The sequence below is a fragment of the Halictus rubicundus genome, chromosome 10 (assembly GCF_050948215.1).
Source record: "Halictus rubicundus isolate RS-2024b chromosome 10, iyHalRubi1_principal, whole genome shotgun sequence".
Lineage (NCBI taxonomy): Eukaryota > Metazoa > Arthropoda > Insecta > Hymenoptera > Halictidae > Halictus > Halictus rubicundus.
This window is the reverse complement of record NC_135158.1, coordinates 1,324,528-1,348,126: the sequence shown is the minus strand read 5'-3', so window position 1 is coordinate 1,348,126 and position 23,599 is coordinate 1,324,528. Positions and strand designations below refer to the sequence as shown.

The window sequence follows — 23,599 nt, the reverse complement described above, 5'->3', positions numbered from 1 at the left end:
ATTCGATATAAATTTCGGCGCGTTGTAACTAAATCTCTTCCTTGTTGTTCATTGAAGAAACAAAATTTCTATAACACTGGCATTTTTGTGAAACTAAAGATAAATTACGAATTAGGTACAATCACTAATATTTCACAACATAAATCGGATGCTTCGTTTGTACACTTAAAGGATATTTATTTTAAACAAACAGATAACATACATGGTACTGCTCGTTTAAACATTACAATTGTTTATTACATTCTTAAAATATAATTTACCGCAACAACTTGTGCGTTACTAATCTAGATCTGTGTGGTATCGTCACGTACCGAAGAAAATGCCTATATTTATTACAACAATCACCCTTATTATTTCCAAAAGACGTATTCGTAACTACAGAAGCTCCAATGTAGTTAAATATTTTCAATTACACGTTAATACTACGAATCATTCGGGCAACAATTTTACTTACGATAAAATCAAGTTGTACAGTTATTTGTTTACTTCCAAGACAAACTCTTGGTAGGAAAATTTTCATTCGTGATAGAATGTTATGGCTCGCCTAATTTGGAGTTTACGTCTTTTACTTTCGGCCGTTGGATGTAATATAATGTTAATAATACGCTTAAAAACGGACGTCTATTCGTTCGTGAAAATATAAAGCCGATCCTCAGTGAACGGCAATAATAATGAACAGCTGTAATGCGATGTCATTGACGGAGATCACAAATATATTTGGTAATATTAATATTATTGTTCACATATAATATATAATATAAATACAATATTAATAGTATTAATATGTATATGTATATAGTGTTAATATGGGTTATAATAATATTTGGTAGAGGAGCCTCTTAGTACGTGTAGCATACAAATTGTATTCACTACAACAGGAATATAATATTATAAATAGATTTTAATGTATTAGAGTTCTTTCTACAGAATTTTTAGCGTGTCGTTGCCGAGACTCGACGCGTCGCAGTGTGAATCGGCTTTCAATATCGTGCGTTCTAATTTGCATTCAACTTCGTTTAATTGGCGCGATCATTTGATCGTTTGTTTATTTAATTATCTGATTCGTTTCTATCCACGACGAATTAATTTCCATAGACATTTTCAACGATAGTAACACGTTTGTTAGCTCCCTAAAAAGCGGTAGGTAAAGACAAGTAAGAGATTTCAAGATAGAGAAGTATGAAGGATAGTTGAAAATGATCGCAGGATAAATCATGTTGAATACATGAAAATTGAAAAATGTGATGCAATCTTCCATTTCTTTTATCGATCTTCTTTGATAATCTAAAAACATTATATAGAATAACGACAGAGCGGATATAGGAAGTTCGCAGAGATAATTTAATTATTAATTTGTTTAACAATAAATACCGAGACGCGAAAATGAAAGAAGAGAATGAGACGATTGCGAGTATGGAAGGTACATTGGAGAGAGATTTTAGAGGAACGTCTCTTTGAAATTAAATGAATCATTTTTTTCAAAGCACAGTTCCAGCACTTCTATAATATATTAAATCATAATAAATTGTTCTAATAATGTGCACCGTAAAATATACTCATCTTTTTAGACCATTATACAACGTTTTTCCTACCAAATCATTATTAAATCACGATAACTTTGCAACAAATTTTTTTGGGAAAAAAATATCTTCCTATACGACTGTCAAATATACAGAGTGGTCCATACAACTTGTACACCACTGCAACTTCCAAAGTATGCGTTGTACGAAACAGTTTTCTATACAAAATTTGCATGGTTTGAAGGGGTACATTATGTAATGTATTTTTTTTAATAGGTGAAAGCGTTTCGGTGATTTCTGAACGTCGAATTCTGAGTGAAAAAGTACTGACCTTCATTAGCCTTAAACCTAATAATTAACATGTGATTTCACTTTATTTCTGGAAAATTTTCTTCACGGAATGTTAAGTTAGATTTTATTTTTAGGAAATAAAGTGAAATTGCTCGTTAATTATTAGGTTTAGGGCTAACGAAGGTCAATACTTTTTCACTCAGAATAACGCATATCAGTACAACACATACTTTGGAAGTTGTAGTGGTGTACAAGCTGCTTGGACCATCCTGTACGTGTGTTAAAATTTTGTATAACATTCTTTTTCAAGCGTTATTTGTGCATGTCGTTGCATTTTCATTTTGAAATGCCGAGGTACGTGACAGGGCACATTGAGATCGTTGACACATACTGAAATGAAAATGCGCGCTCGAAAAAGACTTTGTACTTAATTTCTTGCAATAACTTTACACAAACAAGTAGCTCATTATCAAAACCCGTTTCCATTAATAGGCTACTCTGTACAGAGATAATGTATATTATATAAAACTATTTTTCATAGTACATCGCAAAACGGAATATCATATTAACCGCGCAAAGAATTGTACAGTAAAAAATTATTTGTATGGTTATAAATTCCAGGAGTAAATCTAAAATTTACGTCGACATCGAAAGCATAACCAAAATCTTACGTTCGAAGATGGATAGTATACAGCATATTATGAAAACTGTTAGACGAAAATGAAAACAACCAGTCATGACACCAGACTGGTAAAAGATGCTTATGGTTAGAAAAATTACGAAAGAAGTTGTAAAAAATTCGTTTATAAGTGGTTGATTTTATACGTCAGCATCATTTCAGAATGAATAAAACATTACGGTAAAATATTTGGTAAAAATTACCAAATGATTTATTAATAAGTATATAGAAGAAGACTAAAGTTTGTTAAAATTTATGAGGTAAGAATATTTAAAAAGAATTATGCAACATTCCGTAAACCAACATTCTGTAAAAAATTCGTTTATAAGTAGTTGACCTTTGTTCATCAGCATCAGTTAAAATGAATGAAAGTTCTTGAACATCTTTATTTTTTAACGTGGAACCTGATTAATAATGAATTTACAATGGCGACCATAACTGTAACAAACCGTGGACGACCAAATTATGACACTTATTTTATTATTTTTTTGTAATGCATTATTAAGAATCATTTAATAATCTACCTCTGTGAGCAGCAATTTATTAATGAAAATGGTATTTGTTAATACTTTGCTTTATTATAGTTACTCCACAAAAGTTAAGTGTAGAAATACTTACTGTATTTGCAGGGAAAAAAACTATGACCAATATCAACGGGATCCGATCGTTGAAGAGACTATTAGAATGATAACAGCCTTCGCTTCAGATTTAATGATATCGCGGTGTAAACCCAGCACGCCATAAACTATATGTATAATACAAGAACAGACATGGATGTATAATAAAACAGATCAATAGTTTCATGAAGAATTCATTCTCTTCTGGTATCAATCTTGAAATTGAAAAGATATTTTACAATAGATAATATATACAGTGTTTGCTCTATATATGTCCCAAATGCCTATCCGATAGAAGTCCCTGAACTACCCTTACTGCCGCGAGGTCCCCGCGAAGGACCATGAACCGAGACCTCAGAGCTTCGCTGTCCTTTTCTACGTTCGGCGTGGATCAAAGAATGGCCGATATACAGTTTATCCTGCAAGCGCTGTCCACTCGAATATTTTGGTTATTTCAAATAATACGAGAAAATGTTACGGTGCAGTAGTAAGGTTTAAGAAACTACATAATATGGTATAAATGATATTCTTGCAAGTGGCCGTAGAGAAGATATAGAGGTCACCTTTGTTTTTTTAAATGGAATGTCCAATTTTTTATGCTAGATTTCGATAGATTAGCATATTCTGAGTATAAAAGTATTGAAGTGTATTTGTCCTAAAACTTACCGTTGCTGAGATATTTGACTATTTTCATGAAGAATGTTCTTCATGAAAAGCCTATCAATGTTCACATTTGACTTAGTGAGCATATCCTTGAATACGTTCCACAATGAAAGCAATAGAATAAAAACAGTCAAATATCTCAGCAACGGTAAGTTTTGGAACAAATAAACTATTGAAATCGAGCATAAAAAATTGGACATTCCATTAAAAAAAAAAACAAAGGTGACCTCTATATCTTCTCTACGCCTCCACTTGCAAGAATATCATTTATACTATATTATGTAGTTTCTTAAACCCTACAACTACTGTAAATAACATTTTTTCGTATTGTGGAAATAATCAAGATATTCAAGTGGACAGAGCTCGTGAGACACACTGTATGTTCTTGGCTAGACCCGTGTTTTGGACATATATCGAGGAAACACTGTAATCAATACGCACATCAGAACTCATTTATTAAAATAAAAATAAAACAAAGTATATTACATGAAACGACGCACTTGTACGAAATTAAGAAAAGACAAAACAGAAATATTTTACTTTATTAACCGTGGAAGAGAATTTAACGTGATGTTTATCTGTTCAAAAATGTCTATGTTTCATAATGTTACTTCATATTTTTCGCCACACTAATCTTGTATACGTTGAAACAAGATGGCATTTACATTTAACATAAATGTTATCGACAATTGTTTGTTCTCTCTTTCTGGATAAAATCTATCCAGTCCACAAATCGACACACAAATACTATTATTGGTCATTTAACTACAGTGTTTACTCTATATATGTCCCAAATGCCTAGCCAATAAAAGTTCCAGAACGATCCCCACTGCCGCAGGGTATATGTACGCCGTGAGGGGCCAAGAAGCTCGAGTGGCCTCGGTCGCCGAGGAATGTAACATGATATGGGTCGGTAGTACAATATTCTAGACAATAATTGGCCCAGCCAGACCCGTATTTTGGACATGCATCGTGTGGGACATGCATATTTACACTCCTGGGCGACCGAGGCTTCTAGAGCTTTGCTGTCATTTTCTACGTTCGGCGTGGATCAAAGAATCTCCTGGCCGATATATGTCCTTGGCTAGACCCGTGTTTTGGACAAATATCGAATAAACACTGTACATTAGTCAAGATAGTTAACGATTAAAACCGATTGTGAAACGATACATATATATTTCAATAGATAAAAATTATTGATAAGAATTATTGAACGAAATCGCTAAAATATGTCTACAAATTTCTATCAATCAAACCGTTAATTAGAATAAGAATAATTACGAATGTTTTTGTAGTCGTGGTTTGTTTCGTTATCATGCTGAGAAGAAAGGGATTCGAAATTAGGGCAAAGGGACAAAATGGGGGTAAAAGGGACGGCGCGAGTGCCCGTAACAATGGCAAAAACTGGCGCAGCGTTTTTAGGCCTGCTAAAAACAATGTGTGCTATCCAACTGAACGACCAATTGGATCGAAACAACTTTAAAAGGGTGGTGAAGGTAGAACGAGTCGAAACTGATGAGAAATTTTAACGGAATAGATGAGAACAGTAGGATACGAAGAGCAATGTTCTTTGTTAATGGCAGTCCGACTAGAGATGTTAAACGTATCACGACTCTATTGCGTCTACAAGGGTCGCAAACGTGAACACGCGTGTGTTGCCTGTAACACGTGCTGTATGCGATCGAAAGCATAAAAATATTTGTATCTTATCGTTAAGAAATAATAAGTCGCCTGTCAACACATCATAATGGATATCCTTAACGTTAGAGCAATGCAACTTCGACAGTACCACTATCGGTTATATATCGGTTTTTTGTTTGTTTTATGCACACGTTTTTTTCCCTTGGTACACAATTTATTCGGTGATTCTTCATTGTTTCTGTCGTTATCATTACACCTATATTATACTCTTTGTATTTCGTTTTTTAGACTTACACGGTACTCTTTGTAGTAAGATCGACGAATTTCCTTGGATTTTCTTGGTACGGCTCGTTTACTTTAAATTACTTTAAACAGGTAAAAAGAAGAGAAGGTGTTCAACTTTCAAATGATTATCAAAGGTTACAACTGTTCGTCTCGTGTCTTCTCGAATCGATTCACTCGCAGTGAAGACACGCCTTTCATTCGATGTCCCGGAGTCGCGAGGATTCGTTACTCCTATGTTTCGCGTGGTCGCGTGCGGACGTTTGATATTTTAACCGGTCTGTCAATTCCTCATTTCGGCCGCTGTGTCTCCGTGCATACACCGTTCGTGAATGCATCGCGAGGGACAAATGTTTCGATACGTATGGCCGAGTTTCTGAGTCGTCGAGTCTCGACGGTATTTTTCGTATAACGAGCTTGTAGAAGGGAAAATACGTAATCTCTATTACCGAGTTTCTCATGAAAATATTTTACGCAACCGCCACTCGAAATCCCTTGGCTGAAATCTCGATATTTCAAAGGATGTAGTTGAAATAATCTTTCCTGCTCTCCCTCGACCGCTAACGAATTTTTTATTAGCGATAAATAGGTAGGATTACATATTCTGCTTTTCTCGTGTTATATTTTGTTAAGCGATACAAAATGTTTTTTATTAAATCGATTCGGCTGCGTTTGATTTTTTAAGAGCGCGTCGGAATGACCAACTTCCGAATCAATTATTTTAGGGGCGATTCGCGTGTTCTCACTTACATCTTTCAGACGATTTTATGAGGGGAAAAATAGAGTCCTTCTCTGGTGGTTAAATTCGTTCGGTCAATTTAATATGATGCATCTACGATGCTTATTATAGAAACCAATATTTTATTAGTTCGCTCGGCGGCCTACTCGATCTTTCGACTCGTTTGTTACGTGACATAGGTCATGCTTTATTATGGAAAGCCAATTTATCGTAACGAGCCGAGGAACGTCGATACCGGCCGATTAAAGGTTTGCAGTAGCGTATTTGGAAATGTTAATTGGTAAACACTCGAGCCGAAATATACGGGAAGTGTACGCGTCATTGTACTTAACGTAAATTGAACTGAAAATAGGTTGCGAACTGGTTGTTTAATTTTCAGTGGTTACATCTTGGTCGAAATACAAGAAAGTGAAAACAATTCGCTTCTGTTTAATAACTGTATCCGTTCGTTTTACAGGTTACTCCCGTTGTGTTGGACAGCAATCTTGACACGGACCGGTTTGATTCCTCTACTTTTCGAAATTTTATTGGAATCGTTAAGCTTCCCAAAGTAAGACAATTTCGATTCTAAGAGATTGTATATTGGACGCGTTCGATGGTAGTAATGATTCGCATTGCGATCGTACGAAGCGGACTCGACGACATACGGAAAACCAAAGATGATGCCCGATTTTTCTTTGCTACTGTTTGATCATTTGGTTTACTTGTCACTTGTATTTTTGTTTTCTATTTTATTTCGGGCGTACTATCGGCGATTCGATTCTCGAAAGATCAGCTACTCTCTTTGTTGTTTATGCTGTTTATTTCTTAATCTCTTCGTTGCTTCCAGGAGTCGATAACACTTCCTGGCGCACTTTGTGACCACGGAAGCTCGCCTGGATTTTCGTCGCTGCTTTGTGGAGGTCCGGATCCGTCAGATCAATGCCCTCCAGCTCGTTCATGGCGTCCTTCGCCTGAAACAACAGATTAAACCATGGACCTGTAGATTTGTAATTGCATACTGGCCTACGTACCTACTAACGCGTTATTGCATTGAATCGTATTTATCAATCATAACGCGATCATTTCGTGTAACCAATTCACTTGATGTTTATTGCGCTGGTAAAATACATTTGACCGTTCTTTATAGAATAACACTGCTTGTACATTCTGGTCTCTTTACTATTTCTCTGTTAATGAAATGAAATTAAGAGGTTACATGAATTTGAACAGTTGAAAGAAAGAGAATTCAACAAATTTTTTTCTTTGTAAAATCATATTTCTTTAAACAATCAATATTTACGTTTTATTATATGGTATTTAAATAGTATTTGCTGTAAAATTGAATTACATATTTTAAACCAGGCGGACGTGGCAGCCATTTTCTCAAACACGTTTCTGCAAACCACCGCTTGTGATACCAAATACACTGAATCCAAATTTAAACACTATATTCCGAAAAATTGTCGATATTTAAATTGTGACAATTTCGTAAAAACGAATAATACAACCATAAGCCTGGACTTATTTTAAAGTTTAAAGGATCCACTTTCGCAAATCAGTGTTTACTTTCATCTAGAATATTTTTACATGATGTAGCAAGTGAAAATCTGAACGTTAACTAATGGCGCTGGTTTGTATGAAAAACGTTCTAAAAGTACGTAACAATAAATTTAATAAAAATAACTGAGAACGTACAAAGTTCAATGCCAAGTTCTAGGCAAAGGTTATAAGGTTTAAGTCCGTACAAATGTTAATAAAATGATGTTAACCTAATAAAGGTTCGTAGCGTCCTGGTCCTAGTTCTTCTGCAATTCCCTACCAAAGCTCGGAAAGAGATAATTTCTTTGGTAGGGATAAACAGGGGACGAATCACCAGTTTGGGGCGTAATCCAAAAACTGTGCAACACCTACTGACTCCGTGGTTTCATTTTCTCACGGAGCCTCGGAGGACGCTGCACAAAGATTCCTTGTTTCAAGGATCTTTCCTCGAAAACTGGTGTTACCTTTCCGTTGAGTGTGGACCTGCGATGCGTCAATTTTCATTGAGTGGGGTACACGGCTGGTCTGTTTTCCTATTTCGAAACAGGACACATCACTTTTAGCCTTACCCAAGTCCGTAATAAATTCTTAAGGTCAAGCATACCAATAAAGAACTCAAAAATGACAGTGTTCCACTCGATCGCAGCGCAGACCCAGACACGATGTCTAGACAATTCTAGACACCCTTTAAATATTGTGAAAAATAATCATCATCTTGGCTCAGGTTGGTAGCACTGAGCCGTTTCTCGTTGTGCGTGGTATGTAGCTGGATGTGTGTGCGTTTCGAATTAGTCTGATGAAAAACGTGCTTGTATCGATTCGATTGAACTGTGTGATCTGGAAGTGTATTATTTTGTCCTCGAGTTATACTTATCATTTTATATTAATAAATAAGTATTATAGAAGCTCTACTGTACATTCATTTAATCAGTCGAGCGAAAGTGCACCGCAATAAATTCAACAAATATGAATTTGTATAATGATACTAAATTTTCTAAAATAAAAATTTGTTATTCTTTTATTCATAACATCATAGGGATTGTTGTATTTTTAACGATATAATTATACATGTTACGAGCCGAGAGCTAGGCAGTTTATGCGTGGACCGAGGTTTGTTCGCTTATGCAGGATAGGTTGTCGTGGACTTGCCGATGCCTGTTTCGTTACCGGGTCGCCACTAGGTAGGAAGGGCTTCGTGGACTAGCCGATGTCTCTTTCACCATCGGGTCGCCACTAGATAGGGAAGTTGTGAACTTCCGGGTGTCACAGGATGGGTAAGCGGAAGGTATTCGGAAGTCGGCTATCGTAACGTCTAAAGAATACTGATACATCTCGAGCGGTAAAGATATATTGTAGTTGAAAAATACTAGTTACTGCAGTTTAAAAGGATATGGATATGAGATTAAAGACTCCCATATATCTGACAGCAACACAGTATATTCTTGATAAGAAACACAGTGGGAATCTGCAGTTGTTGAAGTGTAATGTACTGTCGCGGATACTAATGTTCCTAAACTCTCGGTTTTGACGCACTGAGAAATGCGGGGGTTAGTTAACTTGTTTTGAGAATAACGGTTGTAGCTGTTAAGAATTGATTGATGGGGACTATGAACCCAATCTCACGATGTGTGTCGCTCCGTTTTCAGATTCGAACTAACCCACTCATGGGCAAGCTTGGACCCTTTATATAGTCAAATTTTGTTTAGAAATGGCAGTGGGGGTATGGAAAAATCTGGAAGACATCCCTCCAGATTTTCCCATGTGCATGCACTTTCCCCTAAGGACAGAGTTGTTTATCATGGCATATGGCCCGGACCTCTTGCAGGAAAAACATGTGGTATCAAGAAGGGAGTAAGAGAGTCACGTAAGCAGAGTCTCCGTACGTAACATACAGAATATTTATTATGTAATGGCAAGAAATTATTCTTTACGTTGATATTTCATGACGTGAAAGTTTTGTCTTTATTCTAGTATTTATCAGCATTAAACACAAATGACCTGAAATTGTAGCGAAGATTAAGACTTTCGTTATAATATTATAATTCATAAATTCATTACACGTGTACGTGCTGACAATTCGTTTTTTAAAGATTCAACAAGCAAAATACTCGTAGAGCATACAGGGTATTCGACTACAGATGGGAGAAAATTTAAATTGTCTCCATGACAATATAAAGTGAAAATGAAGAATAACAAAATTTCGATTTCGGCTTCATTTTTAAGTTATTAACAATTAAAAATCCGCCTAAAATGCGGCTTCCCTGCCAACAGAGGTGTACGTTGCGTACGTCATAGAGGCGCGTTAATTAACGTTATTAACTTTCGTTAATTATCGTCTTATATTGTCATGGAGAACTACCCCCTAAATTTTCTCCCACCTGGAGTCGAGCACTCTGCATAAACAACTTATTTTATGTGAAAGTAACGCAGTACATATACTGAAAAAAATGAAATACTCTACAAAACTGATTAATTTTCATTTACAATAACTGTAGACTGGTAAATGTAGTAGTTGGGCAGTTCGACACTTAACTTTTGCAATGCGGTACTTTTGTTTTCTATAAATATTACCATATTCATGAATTACCTTATTCTTAAAGAAGATGTATTTTTAAGTAATGCTACCTTCCTGCATAACCAATATTATCGTCAGAAGACAGAAGATATTATCGTCGATGCAGTTATTTCTGCAGAGAATTTGCTATTTCTCAAAAAAAAAATAAAAAAAAATAAAAGCAAGTACGTATTAGGGACTATGTTTATAGATTATCTCGATTTAAAAATGAAAAAGGTAAAGTGAATGGTATCTTTCTAAGATGGTGTAAGTGCACGAGAACTACGGAAGTTTGGCCAGAACTCCAAGTCACGTTGGACGAAATATCGTATTTCGTACTACTGAATTTCTGTGGCTCGTTTCCCTCGGCGTAAAATTTCATGAAAGTAACACATGTTTAGCAAACAAGTTCTATGATGCTAAAACGCTTTCTTCACCACCAAGGTATACCATATTTTTTGTAATAGAATATGTTACTCTGTTACGTTTGAAATTAATATTTTTTTAATAGCTAGAGAAAACACAAATTTTATACTTTTTCCGTATCAATAAATGTAATTAGCAGAGATACGATTTAACGATTTACGCAACGATTTAAGATTGAAATGCCTTTTACAAATTGTTTTATCAAAATGGATATATCAACTCGGATGAACCATATTTATCAATTCAAATCAATTATATAATCTAAACGAGAAAACGAAGGATATTTTATGATCGCTTATTTATGAGTTGCAATATGATATATTCGGATCAAGAATCAAGTTGTTAATATTATCATTTTTTTAAATTTGGTTTAATTGTAACTAATACAAGATTGATGTTCACGAAATGAGCAAAAACTTTGACTTTTTCAAACATTTGAAATTTTGCGGATTTATGTAGATTTTTTTAATTAATTAATTTTTTATTAAGTTATGTGAATCCATCATCTTAGCAGGAATTATTAAATACCATACAATTTGAAGCCTGCATTATCAATCTTTTAACTGAAGCCACTTTAGTTAGAAAATATACAGTGGTGGAAAAGAAAGTGTAAACAGTAATGTATACGATAACTACCATAATTTTTAGAGACTGAGATTTTATTTTAAGGTAGCAATGAATTTTTTGTTATAAATATCTATATTTTATAAAACAGGGTGTGACCGAGCGGGTGTTACATCTGAACAGGGGATGATTCTACACATAAAAATAAGTCGAAAGAAAGGAATAACATTTTTTCGTTTGACGCCTCGCTTTAGAGAAAATCGAGTTTAAAGGTCCGTCGGTTTTGCGTGTTAGTATATCCAGAAAGTAGAATTGATTGATCATGATCAGTCGCGTCAGATGATTCCTATCTAATAGCAGCGTGTATTTTCTGCATTTTCAAATTCGGTTTTCTCGAAAACGAGGCGTCAAACGAAAAAATGTTATTCCTTTTTTTCGACGTATTTTTACATGTAAAATCATCCCAAGCTCGCTTGTACCATTTGTCCAGCTACACTGTGTATTATGGAAGCGAGAAACTACAAAAGGGGATAGAAAATTGATAGTTTATTTAAAACAATTAAACAAGTAAAGAAATTGGGTTGACAAATTAAGTTTAATTCTACATTTTTGATACTCAAACATTTTGTGAGATTTGATAGTTTGTAGGACCTGCGTTGCTGTTTATTACAGCTTATTGCCTGTTTAGTATACTTGCCGTACGATTATCTTCACGGTTACAACAATTAGAATTTCTTTGCCTGTAATAATTTCACAGATGAAAATTTATATTCATCGTATGTACAGATTTACTTTAATGCTTACATATTGCTTGCAAGAAAATAGAGTTCTATTTAGAATGGATTTTCTTTAAAGTGTTCTGAAGGGAATATATTATTTAAGGGAATATATGTTCATCTAAAACTGTCCAGAGATTTTCAATGAGATTGGGATCTGGGAATTGTGGTGTGCACTCGAGTTTTTGAATTCTTTTTTCCTTGAAAAAATTGGATGCCACATTTGAAGTGTGCTTGGGATCGATATCTTGCTGAAATTCTATTGTTCTTATTTGTCTGTGTAGTTAAAGTTATAGATATTAGTTGAAGTCAATACATTCACAGAAATGAGGAAAAATTACCGACAAATGTGTCCTACTATGTAAAATAGTTGTCAATATTGTTACGATGCAAAAGCCTTTAAACTTACTCTTATCAGCTGCACGTGTCAAACAAAATAAAAGAAGTTTGTTGTTGTGTAGTGTGACGAGGATGCCCAAGATTAGACGAATGTTATCAACATTTGAAAAACTATCTAGTGCCAAAGTGATTAATACTGATATACAGAAATTCCAATTTCGAACATTCTTTTGTCCCCATTGATCATTCTTACATGGTCACGCTAAATAAATGCATAACAATTCAATTCGTCCGTCCTTTCTAGAGCTCTCTCAAACATATTCCAGTCTAATTACGTTGTATATCGATTCACTTGTCCGCTGTTCACGCCTGTAGACGCAAATGACTGCAATTAAGACTCTCGTGCCGGACTCGTAACGAACTTTCATACCCGAAAAAGATATTTCATGCCGGACTGAGATCTTGATAAGACCGAGATTTCACGTCTCACGCGAAAATACTCCGCGAGAAAGAGTTCGCCGGGGGTGGAGAAGAAATCTCGATCGCACCTCATTACTCCGTAATTAAGGCTGTTATCGATGACAGTACCCGACAAGGGAACTTGCTGACCCTGTACTGTCGCGTTTCTATCCCCCCTGTCCGCTTCTATCATCCAACATCAGCCTATCAAACTGACTCGCGATTCGACCGATGACGGATACTAGCCGAACACGAAGGTAACGCATACCTCTGTGCAGGCACTCGGGTCATTGAAAGTGCCGGCGACACGGAAAGCCTTCTCATACGAATACTCCTTGGCAGCATGAAAGTGGATGGAGGACGGTTAATGTCGACCCAAAAGGGGAACGAAGGTGGCACCGGGGTCGAATGCAAATACGTTCGCGCGTAATTGCAATTTACATGTTTATAAACCTCTTTTGCATGTGGTGGCTCCTTTCTTTTTTCTCTCTCTCCCGGTTTCGTGGCTCGACAGAGCCCTTGTTATACGCCGGGCCTCGTGCCATGACGTCAGGGCCACTTTTTTTTTTACTTAGAATCTAGCCTAAAAATAGGCGAGGCGACAATTATTGCGTGTACAATCGTGAAAGAGGGCCGGACTGAACGAAATTTTCTTGTGGCTGGAAGTTACAGTTGCATCTAGAGAAACATTTAATCAGTTAACTGTGGAATTTACTTTTAAAAATCTTTCACGGGATGCGGAATTAAAATCAAGCAATGACGAGTTTTAACGTCGAACGCAGGGCAAATGCTCCTATTATAAATTTTACGAAAAAAATAAAGCAAAATGAGAAAAGATTACATTGTTATTCGATAAAAAATTAACAACTCATTGTTGAAAAGGTTGTTCTTATTAAAAACTTAAAAATTGTCAAAAAGTAACGCTGTCCAAGACCAAAATCGTTTTGCAATACCTGTTGGGTGATTCTTATATATTTTGTCATCTTAAAACCAAATCTGAAAGCAGAATTGCTCCATCATGCAACGTTTTCGAAAAATTTTGGTTTTTGTAAAAATGCCCGATTTTGATACAAAATGACGTGTTACGCAAAAACTAAACAGGCGAGAAAGTTCAAATTTGAGTCAAGAGATAGAGGGGACTCTCCTCTACATATTCATATAGTCAATTATATTTTTATGTACTTCTTAATAGTTGTAAATGGTTGTTAAAGTTTGAAAATGTGCCGACGCGGGTACTTTGTACGCTCTATTTTTGTATTTATGTGAAAAATCCTTTATCTAGCAGGAATTTACAATACAGAAATGCATTCTACAGACATTTCTGGTAAAGAAACCATTCACGAAAAGTATTTGGTTCCCTTTGCCGCACTGTTTTTGTTATATTCATGACGAAATTATTTTAAAATCAAAACAAGGAATACAATTCCAGCATTAATCTTTCATCAAGATATTTCAACAATGGAAAAACGTTACAAAGAAAAAGACTTATGTGCGATGCTTGCTGATTACTGCTGAACACTTATTATTGAAAATCGGGATACCAGGAACAAGCGTCAAGCAAGGCGGAAACATTTTTAATTTGTTTACATCAGAAATAGGTAAGTTTTTGTATTCAATTTTCTATATTAAGCATTTCCGCAATGAAATGTGAATATAATTCGTATTTTTATAATCTTTTGTAATGATTTGCACCCAAAAAGACAAAAAAAAATGTATTTAATTAAGCATAGTAAGCAAAGACATACTTGAGTGGTACCAACGTCGACTACGCATAGCGACGGCACTGGCGAGTCGCGAAAAGGCTGCAATGGCCGTCTGGCGCGAACGCGTCGCGCACACGCTGCCAATTAATATTTTCTGAACCTTCTCGTATATTAAGGGAACCAAATACTTTTCGTGAATGGTTTCTTTACCAGAAATGTCTGTAGAATGCATTTCTGTATTGTAAATTCCTGCTAGATAAAGGATTTTTCACATAAATACAAAAATAGAGCGTACAAAGTACCCGCGTCGGCACATTTTCAAACTTTAACAACCATTTACAACTATTAAGAAGTACATAAAAATATAATTGAATATATGAATATGTAGAGGAGAGTCCCCTCTATCTCTTGACTCAAATTTGAACTTTCTCGCGTGTTTAGTTTTTGCGTAACACGTCATTTTGTATCAAAATCGGGCATTTTTACAAAAACCAAAATTTTTCGAAAACGTTGCGTGATGGAGCAATTCTGCTTTCAGATTTGGTTTTAGGATGACAAAATATTTTAGAATCACCCAACAGGTATTGCAAAACTCGAAAAAAGTTTGATTTTGTTGGACAATTTAATCAAATTCATGAACAAGAATTATTTTAAGAAATTCAGTTGATTTCAGTGTGATATTTTTCAAAGCTAGGTAGAAAATAATCAACTTAGCTTGTAAAATGTAATACATTGTAATATACAATATACCAAAGAGAATAATCAAATTAAAAAATAATATATAGCAGTTTTATTGGTAACATAAAGAAACATACCACCAAATGACATTTTTATTACATCTTCATTTCAACTGAAATTTTTTATTTTACACGACGATTATACGGGCAATGTGTATAACGTGGGCATCCTGCAAATGTCCAGGCATCTTGTGGAATGCCCAATTTTTAGGCAACGTATATAATGGGCAGATATATTACAAATGGCCCGGATCTTTTATATAATGCCCACGGTTCTTGGGGCAGTGTCTTGAATAATTGACATTCTTTCATCTTTATTTATTATCGCTTGCACTCTGCCTGTTACGTCCTAAACTTGGTATCCTCATAAAGTCAGCAGATGTAGTCTAAAATAATTCCTTTATATTTTGCACATATGGCACTAGGCCTAATCTTTTAATTATCTAACTTAAATTTTCTATAAGATTCTTAATTTCTGGAAGCGCTACCCTCGGTACTACAGGTAGTGGCTGTGTGGCCCTCTCTGCCCCCACCACAACCTAACACCAACCTACTCTCACTTTTTTGACCTAAGAACAACCAATTTTATTTCCTGCGTACACTACAAGAAAATCGAGTTTAATGATTCGTCGGGTTCGCGTGCTGTAGTGTACGCAGAAAGTAAAATTAGGTTAGTCTTAGGTCAAAAAAAAATGAAAGTGAGTGGTGTTAGGTGGTGGTGGTGGCGGAGAGGGCCGGTCTTTAGGCCGGCCTGACCACGCTTGCGAAAATCCAAGACCAACCAATTTTACTTCCTGCGTATATTACAGCACGCGAACCTGACGTATCTTTTGATTCTTATGATTAACTATGATTATAATGACTGTGTGTTGATTTTGACTAAGGAATTTATTGTCTCAATAGTTTTGATTGAGATGTTTTTACACATTTTTTAATTTCCTTGTCAGAGCGATTCAATACATAGATCACTACCCTCTACCCTTCTGTATAATGACCGGACATTTTATAGATTGACCGAATCTTGTTACGGGCATTCTGTATAAAGTCTTGTCGAGCAGAGTTTTGCTAATTCAATTACATTGTAATTCAATTACACAATTGAATTACATTGTATTTCAATTATATAGTAATTCAACTACGTCGTTCATAATACGTAATCCTATTTTATGTAATTTAATTACAAAGTATTTTATAATTGTACTCCAATTGCAATTACGAATTACATTGTAATTTAATTGAATGAAGATCTGAATTATATATTACAATATGACTGTATTACAATGTAATTCAGTTACTTTGTAATTATAATTCCTGGAGTAATTCAATTGTAATTCTGCACAACTCTGTTGTCGAGCAGACATTCCATACAATGCCCGGTCATTTTGCAGAATGCCCACATTATACACATTGCCCGTAACATATGCACGTAGAAACGCGGTTAACTGGTTAAAGAGCAACTCGTTGGAAGAATTGATCGACAACAGATTATCTCCAACTAAAACATGTACACTAGGCGTGACTCTTATTTTTAACATTGGAATTTTTTTACCGCACCCGCTAGAATTTTTCCGATTAATAACAAAAAAATCTATGCAAAGTTTGAGCTCGATCGGATAACGAGACAACGTGCCCCTTGGCCAATAAACATTTGAAAACTGAAGTGTGTTTTCATGAACTTTTATCAATAAATATTAACGAAAAATGTATACAATTTTTTTTTTAACTTACGGAACTTACTTTTTTTTTAAATTTAATCCTTGTACTTGTTTACTATAATTCGTTTAACGATCTTTTATGCGCTTCTAAAAATATCACTAAACCATTCATTCATTCGAGGTATAAATACATGCAAACAATTTTCGAAGCTTCAAAAGTACTTACACCTATTTACCACCTTGCTACCTTAAGGGTTCAAGCAGATATTTGATACCTGCTACATCATTTTCATTACTCATTTAACCGCTTAAAAACAAGTAAAATTGATGCGACACAAATTTTGCTATGTTGAATGTAAATACAGCACAGTTTATGCGAATGTAGGTACTGTGACACAAGAAGGTTAAACTTCACCTTGGCCACCTCCAAAATTGTTAACGTTGTTTTATATAATCTTGTAGATTTTGACGAGAAAATGTTTTAAGCGTTCTTGACAGGTAATTTCTGGGTTGCTAAGGTGAATTTAAGCCCACAATGAAGTGAGAGAGGTAATCGTTTGTAAGAACATTTTGTACACATTGTACCTTTTGAGTGAAACAATTTATGATATCTCAATCATCGACTATAATCTCTGTTTTTAAAGGAAGTTATCGAAAAATAAACGTTATATTAAGATATGATATGGTGTAGTAAATGTTTATAACGTGCAACCAACATATTAGGCTGTGTAATAAGTTTGTTCATATTTGTTTACACACCAATCAAATATTACTAGTTCAAGTTACATAATATAATTAATTACTCAATATAAGTTATACAATAACTTCTAGTATTATTCTATATCTACGTTAGCGATCAATGTTCAGCTGTGCCATCACTAGCACACACTTCCAGTATTATTCTATATCTAAAAGAAGGCTTTTAGATGTTTCTTGATATAGCATAATCATTGATAGTGTTAAGTGTACCATTTTATCAACATTAATCTTATTAATCACTTCGTCTTTTGTCTTTTAGTTTAAAATCTTCATTGTGGAACTTTTTAATTCACTTGTATATTTGTTAATAACATTATCATCATATGCATCAGGAATTTTAATTCTTATTTCTTCCACCTTTGGAGTTCCGGAAATAAAAACAACATTAAACAACAAAAATGCAATGTGTGGGATAAAGAGAAAACAAGTGCCAAAAGTTGATTCAAAGAGAGGAAAGAGATTGCATAATTGGAGATGATCGTGTAAAAAGTAAGAAAATTGTGAGATGAAATAAACCAAATTACCAGTCTCTTTGCTTAACCAATGAATATCGTTGTCAGCTTTTGTTTGTCGTCGCGAGATAGAAATTCTGCAGTGCTGTGCGAGATGTCTCTTGTAGTAAAATGCTATTTCAGAGCGGTTTTGAGGTCGTGGGATGAGCTAATGGTGGTGACAAACACGACACGTCGCGTCGCTTGTGTACCGCATATGTAGGTAATTCGTGTACTCGCAGTTGGTAAGTCGAACATATTTACATTTTACGAGCTTTCGTGAATGCTTCGTAGCGGTATGTAAACTCCAATAAAAATGGTATTGTACAAAATTAAAATTAATTGAATAAAACGTGTTCTTCATATGTACGTGCACCGAAGGTTTAATCATTCACTAGATTTCTGTTTCTGTTTTGAGTTCGCTTCGAGTTTCCACATGTGTTCTGTTCAATTATTGTCGATTTAATATAATTATTATTATAAATAATATTATAAGTATGAAATGATAATATATTATAAGAATAATATTATTCTCTCATGCGACTAGATAAATTTCTAGTTATATGCAATCATTATCGTGAAAGTCAGCCAATATGACCTTTAAAAAATAATGTTCGTTTGAATAATGTTCATAAGTTCATTTGTACATTCTGTTGTACTTATATAATGTCAGTTACTGCTTTTGAAAACTTATCGGTAATAAATATAAAGTTTCTAATATTAAACATTATTTAAAAAGATGAAGTATATATAGCTATAATATGATATATACAAATAAACATTAGCATGTATACATGTGTGCGTAAAATTGACTACGCAAATATCAATAAATGGGTATTTACATAGTATCAAGTTTTACATAGTCTATTATATGTATACAATTGTACATCAGTCCTTTCCATCGCGAAATAATTATTTAATTATACATTATCATATTTTGATTTGCAAAAAGCACGTTGAGAATGTTTTGTTCCCGTATTTTGCAAATTAATCTATATTACAATAAATCTGATATTTACGTTGCGAAAAAGTAAATGTTATTTTGGTTCATCGTATTTTATAATTATAACACGCTGTTCCAACAAAACAATAAATTTTTCTAAATTGAGGGGATCACGTGGAATTTGTTTGATTTCTACAGTTACGTTCGGAATGAAATTGATTTGGGTACGGGACCCAATTACTGTGCCGATATTAATTATACTTATTTTTAACAAGTTGAATGCCACGTCACCCATATGTGGTTGACGGAATTATTTGTGCAGGTTTTAAAATTAATTTTTACGTTGATATATTCATTGTACCAAAGATTAGGATCTGTAACATGCAAGAAAGTTGGAGGAGTATACGGTATCATACATTTAATTTTTTTCAATTTTTATTTCAGTAAATAACTTATTTTGATTTTATGGAATTCTTGTTGTTTCTAGTTTGGCGATCAAAGTGTTCAAGCATAATGAATATTAAAAAAGAGATATATAACATATACGTATACGTATATTAAGTGATTTGAATAAAAAAAAATTGAATATCTCTTTTTTAATATTCATTATGCTTTAAAAATAAATATAATTAATATAAACACAGTAATTGGCACCACCACAATAGTTGGGTCCCTTACGCAATATATTTTTAATAAACAAGAAATATAATATGGATATTTATACCATTTTGTATCGATTTATTTGAAGGATTGGAATCGGTTAATTATTGCTTTGACCATCTACATACGTGCACGCTATGGGGGAAGCGAATTAGGTTAAGCAGTGTTTAGCCGTCAAATCGCGGAAAATCAGTTAGCTCAGGGAAATGACGGTGAAGCTTCAAAGCTGCAGAAAGCTTTATGGAGGGTATGAGGTTCTCATTTCCAAGTCAAATACGTGGAATTGGTCGTAATTTGTCTCGAGAAAAAAATGTATCTAAATGAAACACGAAACCTGTTTAAATAAATTTCGTTCGCAACACTTTTAGAATAATTAAACCTTATCTTTTTCTTTCCTAAATCTCTTTAAATTCGTAATGTTTTAATGAGAAATGTTTACATATTGTATTATTACAAAGCATACATTTTTAATTGCATATAAAATATTTGTGTTTCTATACTTTTATTTGACATTTTCTTAAATGTGTTGTACGGATTTCAATTTTAGAGTTACGAAATATAAACGGATCCAGGAGAACATACATGTAAGTCAGAAAATTTGAATAATAATAATATTTGTTTGTGATGATTTTCTGATCAATGGCAAGTTATTATACAAAGGGAACACTAAAGAATTGAAGTGAAATGACATGAATTCAAAGGTGCCCTTACCTTTAAAAAATCGCTCAACTTTAAACATGCATAACTTTTGAACCAGTGAATTCCTAACGTTAAAACTTGGATTTTTGACATATTCTCTTAAAAATCTACAGCATTGTATTAAAAAATGTCCAAAATTTGTGGTCCTCTAAGTTAAAGTTTAGCCCACGCAGTAGTTTTAACATATTCTGCACGTGTAGCACCAGCTGTTGTGCACGTCACATATGCATAGGTACTTATTAGTATCGATATTTGCGTTTGTAGGAAACACTATTCGGTAATATACCTATATACGGTACATACACTATTATACACTATAATATACCTATAAACGGTATATACACTATTCAGAATAACGTATAATATACAACAAAAAATAGAATTATTTACAAAAAGATACTGCCCTCCAATTAAGATGATCTTAAAATATGATATCATTGTCAACGTTCCAAATAATTTTCCCCTATGCATATATGGGTTGCTTGCTTTTAGTTTCAATAAGATATCTACAAAAATATATTTGATACTGTGCACGATATTTGAGTTAGGTTAGAGGTGTACGTGCAAAGGCAGAGTTCTTCTCGCTCAGCATTAGCAGGAAACCGCAATATAATTTCCGTTTTCATCAACCAGTATTAACAATTTAAATTTGCTTAACGATCTATACACTAATTATGTTATTACATACAAAATGAAAAGTTCATGTTTCTGTTCTATCAACGATTTAGTAACGTAATTTGTTCGAAAGTGACCTTTCTAATGAATTGCAGATAAAATCATGGAAGCTCGTTTGCTTGAATATTTGTTTCAAGGTTTATTTTCCGTTAACGTTAATGCTTCGGAATGGTCGGGGCGTACTACTATCTTCGCGATAATGGCCATGCAAAGTGGGCTTCGAGGTAAGCCCACGTTCCCTGAAGGATTTTATTAAATACCCGACAAAACCAACCTAGAAACACCTGATTCGAGTTTTTTTCGCGAGTTGCGCCGCACGATCGCCGGCGATATAAGACTGCGCGTATAAGTAGGCGCAAGTAGACGAAAGAATAATGGACTTGCCGAGTTGAACGCAATGCAACGCGGCGCGGCGAGAGGGAACTGGCTGGCTTGAAAGTTTAAAGGCTCTTCGAAGGTTCCGAGCTTTTAGCCAGCAAGGGATGTTACCTAAGGTTACACTCCACGTTTGCAGATGCCATTGCCACGGAATTTTGTTAATGGTCGAATGATCCCCAAGCTCTTCGAGGGTGCTCAGTTTCCGCTGGCAAGGCGCATCTTCAACGTAGTTCCATTCGACTAATTTAGTGCCATCGTGATTATGAGATAGCGGAAGTATTCCCTGACAATCCTACGTATCAATAGACTTTCAAGTTTCATTCAGGACCCGAAATAAACAGCTATGCTTCGTTTTTAAAGAAAGGGTGTAGCTGGATAACGAGGTCAAAAGTGCCTCCAAACCAAATTGAATTTGCAATTTGTAATTCGATAGTTTATTCAAAGAAAATATTTTGTGCCAATTTTCAATCCTATATGTCGACATGGGGGACAGTAATGGGGTAACAAAGAAAATCAGGTTTTTCCGTAATTTCTCTTATACTCTTCAATTGAAAATTCTGAAAAAATCAAGCATATTTTAGCTGTTAGAAAGCACATCTATGAATTTTTTCAGAATATTTAGTTTCGAAACCGAATTCTAAAAAATAAAAAAAATCTTGAAACGTCGATTTCTTGTAGAAGTTAAGAGATACTAAGAGAGAGATACTAGGTAAGTTTTTACCTTTTCCATGACTGTGCAAGTACCATCATCACGAAACAAATATTTCAGAATCTGTACTATAAAAGTTGCATGGAAACAAGTTATGTAGAACGTTTATTGGAAAAGGTTCAACATGGAAAATACAAGCGAACTTTGAATTAACAAACTGTGAATTATCCACGTAAATATTACAAATAAATAACATTCAGAATATCAATTTAACTGTAAGAATTATTTAACATTATTCTAATGCTATCTGTTGAATACTATTCAACACGATGATTGAAAACTTTTTTAATATTAATGAATCTGTGTTCCTGTTACAGAAAAATTGATATTTTAAAATTAAAAGTTCTATTCAAATTGAAACTTTAAGAATTTTATCAAAACTGATGATATGAGAACGTTTTATAAAAATGCTTCGGTCCATGTTTTAAATAGAACCTATTTTATAACCCTTTTGATCCTTGATTTCGTCTATTGAATTATTATTTTCTGTGTTCGTTCTGCTTGCACAAGGTAAGCTGGCTGTTGGTAATTTTTAACCTTTTACAATATTATTATGAATACAGCGTAAAATACGCTACATATTTTACGAATTTACTTTACACTATTATTTCACTGAACTAAATTGTACTGACAGTTCGAAAATTTCAATTACGAAATTTCTAAAATCTTCATTTAATCAGTTTGGTGGCCATTAGCGAAAGGTTAATGTAGCTTTTCGAGATAAAAAAAAAATTGTTTTCCTGTCATTTATATGCATTGAATTCAAATTTGACCAGCATTTACCATTAAAGGTGAATATCGAGTGGTTATTCTACAGAGTGTCCAAAAAATGTTGTATTTCCATGGAAGGGGTTATTTCAGAGCCCATTTGAAGTAATTTTTTCCTTTGCGAAAATGTTCTCCGCGACTCTGATAAGGAGTTATTAACGAAAAAACACAGACCAATCAGAGCGCGGATATAACAGGCGGATACTGACTCAGCCAATTCCAACGCCACGCTCGGCGGGAGCTGTTCTTTCTGCTATAGCCGCGCTCTGATTGGTCCGTGCTTTTCGTTAATAAATAAATTCGTTAAAATATTTACGCAAAGGAGAAAGTTGCTTCAAATGATCTCGGAAA

General features: G+C 34.3%; 1 protein-coding gene and 1 long non-coding RNA gene across 2 annotated transcripts in view; one reads left to right on the top strand and one right to left on the bottom strand.

Annotated features, from left to right (window-relative positions):
• Positions 1-108: 108 nt before the first annotated feature.
• On the top strand, positions 109-7,102 carry LOC143358235 (uncharacterized). Its single transcript, XR_013082934.1, has 2 exons — positions 109-3,621; positions 3,658-7,102. It is a non-coding gene; the product is annotated as an uncharacterized LOC143358235 (long non-coding RNA).
• Positions 6,782-23,599, bottom strand: part of Igl (IQ calmodulin-binding domain containing protein igloo) — a 365,599-nt gene continuing 348,781 nt past the window's right edge. Inside the window, exon 4 of the mRNA XM_076795204.1 lies at positions 6,782-7,385. Coding sequence (XP_076651319.1) covers positions 7,233-7,385 — 153 coding nt within the window. The 3' untranslated portion in view covers positions 6,782-7,232. The remainder of the gene's footprint in view (positions 7,386-23,599) is intronic.